The sequence below is a fragment of the Myxine glutinosa genome, chromosome 8 (assembly GCF_964187855.1).
Source record: "Myxine glutinosa chromosome 8, kmMyxGlut1.1, whole genome shotgun sequence".
Classification (NCBI taxonomy): Eukaryota; Metazoa; Chordata; class Myxini; order Myxiniformes; family Myxinidae; genus Myxine; species Myxine glutinosa.
In genome coordinates this window covers 105,658,221-105,664,812 of record NC_136268.1, presented here as the reverse complement: position 1 = coordinate 105,664,812, position 6,592 = coordinate 105,658,221, and the positions used below count along the sequence as shown (strand labels likewise).

Below are 6,592 nucleotides of genomic sequence, written 5' to 3'. Positions count from 1 at the left end.
ACACCCCTGACCCCCCTTCCCCATAAAGTTGGAGACACTATTACAAATGTGTGTCTTATATAAAGGGCATTACATCACAGCCAGCAGATATTTCAAAAAACGATAATGAAATAATATGACCATTCTTTCAATCATATCACTGAATAGGACTTCTCTGAAGTGAAAAATTCTGAAACTCACCTGTTGCTTGTAGAGGACAGCTGGGTTGTCCAACTCTGCAGCATCCCTTTGACCAGACAACGGTATGGGCCTGGGAGGTACAACTCCAGACATGCAATGATCAGAACCTGGTGCCATGACGGTGCTGTCTGCACCTGACAGGGGTAGACCCATTGGCCTATGTCTTGCTCCATTCCCCACTGCCTCCCACCACATAGCTTGCTGGACAGCGGGCATATCACCCGCAGCTGCATGACATGGAGACGTCAGCTCGGTGGTGAGATTGAAACTGCTCTGCCTTGGCGAGATGCTTTCTACTGGATCCATCCACAGCTGCCCGAGGCCCCCCGGCTCTGCATACAACTTCCCAGAGCTTCCCTGCCTTGAGCCCAACCTCTCTCCTTTCTCAGGGTATAGTTGGGTTGAACTGCTCTGCCTGGATAGAATGTTAAGGCCAGGTTCTGTGAGGAGCTGCCCAGTGCTGTTTTGCCGTGGAGGAAATCGAGCTCCTTGCTCAGGGTACAGCTGTCCAGTGCTATTCTGCCGTGGCATCAGTCGTCCGCTTTGCTCTGTCCACGACTGGCTAATGCTGCTTTGCCTCGGAAGGCGAGGGTCGGCTGGCAATGCCAGGCTGCTCTGCCTAGTAACGGAAAAGTCCGAATGATGGCCTACACTGTCCTGTCTTACTGCTTGGTAATCGGCTCGATTCAATGCCCCTCGCTAATCGGGGGCTGTGCGAAGGAACTGGGGAAGGGAATCCAGGATGCGGTGGACGAGGGCTGCCGTGGTTGCTGCTCGACACTGCAAGGCCAGTGGAGAGCTCCTGCCGGCCGATTGGGCTACTGGCCTGGCTAATACGTGCTCGTTTTGCATTAGATTGTGCGCCGAGTGAGAACTGGCTCCCTGAATGGACCTCAAGTAAATTGGTGTGGCTACTCCTTCTCTGCATTCCTGGCAGATCCAGCATTGAGCCACTGGAGCGGGTTCCCCAAGCCTTTTCCTCTTCCGGTGCAGTCACCATTTCCGTCTCGGTGTGGCTCAAACTGTGCATCGGTGCCCCAGGGCTTCCCTTCTTCAGGAAGAACATTTCTTCATTCGAATGAGTTGGTGTTGGTAAGCGAGTCACTGACTCAGCACTGTACAGAACAGCAAAAAAGTTAAAATAAAACAAAAGAAATAATTCTATATGCAAATAAATAACAGTTAAAGATATGAAAGAATCAACCCATAAAATCTCAGGGGTTCAAGAAAAATAGAATATCCTGCACATGCTTTTTTTTGTAAAATGGCTAAGGCGCATTGATAAACTTGTACGAACAACACAAAAAGGAAAAGGGCACAAAAAGTATCAGACAGAAGGAAGAACTAGACTTGCTGGTGAAGGTTAGTGTCGCTCTTTTGCTCCAACGAAGGGTTAATGCCCAAAACGCCAGCTTCTCCTAGCTTCCCATGACGGTTAGAATCCAGAAATCAACAATCTGTTGATTTAATCCATTATATCAGACACAATGGAATCTGACAGGATTTGAATCTATGCTTTTTGCATGTTGGAGGACTCGAACTAATTATATCAGCTATTCAGGTCACCAGAGGCAGTTGGTTATTCAACTACCTGCAGATGGCTATTCTCAACTACTTGTCACTCAATCCTATATGCCCAGATCTCTAGTAGTGGTAAACCATGGTCTCACCTTTGAGCAACACATGTATTGTCATGCCTTAGATGGTATCTTCAAATGTCATATTCCTATAAAGGCTGACGCAACTGAGGGCATACTGCCATAACTGTCACTATGAGACATCAATCAAATATATCGCTTTGTATGACCTGTCCTGGATGAGAAAAGATGAGAATCTTTCAGCAAATATCCAAAGAGTTCAAAGGGAACTGGAAAAGGTCGATCACTGGGATTCCGACGAAACATAATGGTGTCTGCAAAACCCACAATCCCAGTACAGCAACCGACATCTACTAAACCTTAAGGATCTCACTGATATGGACACATTCCCCAGTACATGGTCCTCCAAGTTCAGCAGCTCGGCAGCGATTATCTTCTTCTACTTTCTCTCCACGCTTCAAGTAAGCTTGTCTACTTGTGACCTGTAGTGCCAATTGAAGGTAAACATCACAACAACTGCAGTTGTTGCCATTGGAGCAAAACTGCAAAGGAAACTGTACCGGGGCAAGTTGAGTTTTTCTTCAAGCGATCTCTGCAGACCGTTCGCCCGAAGCCCGCACCGCAAAGAGCGCCTTTTCTGTGGTTGCTCTCCCGGTGTAGGGGTCTGCAGGGTTTCATTTAGCTCCGACAGGATGCGTGGCAAAGGTTCCAGTTCCTCCATATTACTCAGTACCATATTGTCCTGCTGCATAGAAAGGAAATACATGTTCACAAGGATGCAGCTCCAGGCACCATTTTCTCCCATCTGGACTCGATCACACTGTTTAAAAAATAAAAGAATGCAGCAGCACCCTCATGTCGATGCCACATTGGATGCAAAATAAAGTGGGAACCTGGTCTGGAAGAAGGGTCTCAGCCAGCAGAGAGTGTAGACACGACAGCTCACGGCCAAGGTCCACAAAGCCTTCGGGTGTCGCGGGGCCAGCGGGTGTGTTACTAGCTCTGGACACTTCCGCAAGGAAGCGATGCATTCGTGTGCTCTGCACCTCCACAAAACCGCTTAGGAACACCATGTAATCTTCCTTGTTCCCAAAACTGTAGAGGTAAAAATGGGTACTTAGGAAATGAAAATAAGTTAATTTTATACAACGTTTATGTCCATAATTTGCTGTACACAAACTACCGGCAGCAAAAGTTGTGGTGGCATCTTAAAAAAAAAAAAAATCCCACGCAGAGCGATTTGCTGAAAACCAGAGTGAGAGGTAAACTTGCAGGTCCACACATATTGCTGTTGTTAATTTACACATGTTTTCTGACAAAGTAGCACTCCTAAAGAAACAAAGATGGCTCCCTGTGATGCACAGCCATTAGGGTTTGGGAAATGCAATTTTCGCTTCTCAATTGATTTCACTACTTGCTTCAAACAATTAAATAGACCCGTTTAGGAGTCGCGGAAGGCGAGAGAACGAGGCCATTCGTAGGGTTCGAAGATGGTTTATTGTAACAGCAAGATCCAGCACACTAAACTCGAACGGAAGTCGGCATGCTTATATAAAGCCAAAAGCCCTCTTCGGAGGGCGTGGCTCCGGCAACCGCGCGTGCGTCACGTCCGCACAACCACAAGTCCAACAGGCCCGTGCACGTGTATTATGCCCAAATAAGGTAATCACATAAGGTAACCGCCACATGCGGTTACCTGCACATAAGGTAACCGCCACACCCGTCGTTTTACCACGGCGAGTCTGAGCATTTGTTGTGATTTCCTGTCAGCTCTATTCGTAAAAAAAATTTAACACCAAAAGTGAAAAATAAATTAAATTATGGCCACTATGGAAACACTTTGGCAACAGCTACGTGCTTGAAAAAAAAAACCATGTCGATCCATGTTTGTTTAAAACAAAAATAGTGAAACATTTAAACAATGTTTTGGATACATATTTTTTGCATGTCGGAGGACTCAGATTAATCATATCAACTATCCAGGTTTCCAGAGGCCGGTGGTTATTGAACTACCTGCACATGGTTATATCCTCAACTACTTGTCACTCAGCCTTGCATGCCTAGCTCTCTACAAACCACGAATGCGCACGAAAGAACAAAAGACAAAATCAAAGTAACTCGTGATAACTTTCTTCATGATGCGCCAAGAACCTGAAGATCGTGAAACAGAGCAACGTGTATTGCCAGCAAGAAAAATCGTTTTCAGTGTTAAAGAAAGAAGACAATTACTTATTGTTAAGAGCACCAATGCGTCAATAATAAGGAAGTCGGACAAGACGTTTATGCCAAAGTTATTAATGCCACCCTCAGGAATCAATGCAATAATTTAAAAACTATCTGGCAATTAACTTCACAATGTCAAAAAAATGTGGCAATTAATTCTATACAATGAGTTAGTTGCCACAAACCAAATATATACAGTGCCTTAAAAGTGTTCACACCCCTTGACTTTTTCACATTTTCTTGTGTTGCAGCCAGAATTTAAAATGGATTGGATTGTGATTTTTTTTTGTCACTGATCTACACATAATATCCCATAATGTCAAAGTGGAATATTTTATTTAGAATTTTTTTTTACAAAACACTTTAAAAATGAAAAGCTGAAATGTCTTGAGTCAATAAGTATTCATCTCCTTTGCGATGAGACTCCAAATTGAGCTTAGGTGCATACAATTTCCTTTGATCTTCCTTGAGATGTCTTCAACTTGATTGGAGTCCACCTGTGGCCAATTCAATTGAATGCACATGATTTAGAAAGAAACATACATTTCTATATAAGGTCCCAAAGTTGACAGTGCATGTGAGAGCAGAAACTCTACCATGAAGTCCCAGGAGCTGTCCGTCAAACTCCTTCTCCATACACATCTTCACCCCATGCTACCCAAATGCCTCCTTCCACTCCCGCAGTACTTCCTGCATCTCCCACCTAATCTACACCTCAACAGCCAGATCATCTGCATACAACATCCTCCCCAGAATATCTTTCATGTTTACCTTCCTGCTTACCAGCTCCATCACCATGATAAACATGAGTGGGCTCAGAGTGCTTCCCTGCCTCAAACCCATGTTCACACTGAACTCCTTAGACATCCCAGGACCAACCCAAACTCTTCCCTTCGTTCCCTTGTACATCCCGTTCACCAACCTTACATCTGCTTCTGGCACTTCCATCCATCTCAGTGTCGCCTTCACCATCTCTCTCGGGACAGTGTCGTAGGTCTTCTCCAGGTCCACAAATCCCAATGTCATTTCACCTTGCACTTCCAACCTCTTCTCCATCAGCTGTCTCAGTGCGAACATCCTATCTGTCATCCCACTACACTTTCTAAACCCCTGCTACTCTTTTCCGATCTCCATCTCCACACTCTTCCTTATCCTCCTTTCCAGAACCCTCTCCAGCACCAGTGCTTACCCGGATCTTGAACATCGCCTTTTCCCTTCCATATCATCACAATTAACCATGTTCTGCAATCCTATGGAATTGAACCCTCTCCCATACATACATTTGACAGCCTCTTCATCCAACTGTCTCTGACGTCTGCCATTGTAATTATCATATCTGTACACACCTCATCAATGCTGGCACACTTTCCTTCTTCATCCTCTTCAATTCTGTCCGCAGCTCCTCCTCCATGATCCCCACCAACTCCACTGTCCCCTCTACATAACAGGGTAGCTCCAGCTTGCCGTTGCTTCCTTCCTGGTTCAACAGCTCTTTGAAATATCCTTCCCACAAATCAATATTGTCCCCCTCGCTGTCACTTGCCTCTCGCCACCATCCTTAACCACTGCCCCCACCCTCTTTCATGGCCTTTCTGTCCTCATCCCTGTCATGAGCCACCTTATATATCATCCTCTTCCCACCATCCTCTTCCAAGTTGTACACTTCCTCTTCCATATAATTCCTTGCCTTATCCACAGCTCAACTGGCTGCTTTCTTATTTTGCCCATACAGGTGCAGCATCCCTGCATCTGGTTGCCTCCTTGATCTTCTCTATCTTCTTACAAACCTCCTCCTTTTCACCAACTGCCTTTGCTACTTCCTCCGTCCACCATACCTGGTTTCTATCCCTCGACAATGCACCCTTTTCTGATGTCCTTCCACACAAAATGTCAGCAATTTCCCTAAATTCTCAGTATTTATTCTACTCCTCCTCCAAACCTTCTTCTTTGCTAAGTTGCTAATACCTGGCCCTCATCCTCTCCTTGTAATCGACGACGACGTTGCCCCTACACTTCCCCCACCAAATAATCTTCCCACCTCTGCTCGTAACCTCCATCCTTTGTGGTGTTTGTAGTAAGGTCATCCTTACTACAAACACCACAGGCTTGTGCTGGGTGGTAACATGCTCTCCCGCCACTTCCTTGCAATCCTCAACACTCCACAACAGTCGCTTCCTTACCACCACCAAATCTAATTATGTTCTATGCTGTCCATTGCTATTAGTAATCTTTTGGCTTTCCCGCTTTTGAAAGAAGGAACCAGCTATGGCCATCCGATTCCTCTCCACCAGCTCCACTAAGCTCTCGACACTCTCTATTCCTCGTTCTCCAACCAAATTTACCAACACATTCCTCTTCACCCAGCTTCGCTACTCTCACGTGCGTGTTAAAATCCCCCGCCTGATTTCTGGAAAGGAGGGTGAGGCAACAAAAGGTTGTTTGGAACACAAGAAAACGTACTTTGTGAAGTTGGCAAGGTTCTGGATGACTTTGGCAATGATCCAAGTAGGTACCTAATTTGAGTTTCTATCATTTCTAACAACACTATTGATGAAATTGGGTAGCATTAAATTGATTATTCTTGAGACAAA

The 6,592-nt window shown here is 45.3% G+C and overlaps 1 protein-coding gene across 1 annotated transcript; it reads right to left on the bottom strand.

Moving 5' to 3' along the window:
- Positions 1 to 502: 502 nt before the first annotated feature.
- LOC137433160 (disabled homolog 2-interacting protein-like) lies at positions 503 to 5,078 on the bottom strand. The gene is made up of 4 exons (XM_068125610.1): positions 4,924 to 5,078; positions 2,672 to 2,873; positions 2,339 to 2,523; positions 503 to 1,295 (listed from the first exon to the last, which is right to left on the bottom strand). The coding sequence occupies exons 1-4, from the start codon at positions 5,076 to 5,078 to the stop codon at positions 800 to 802; spliced, it is 1,038 nt and encodes a 345-aa protein (XP_067981711.1). The 3' UTR covers positions 503 to 799.
- Between the last annotated feature and the right edge of the window lie 1,514 nt (positions 5,079 to 6,592).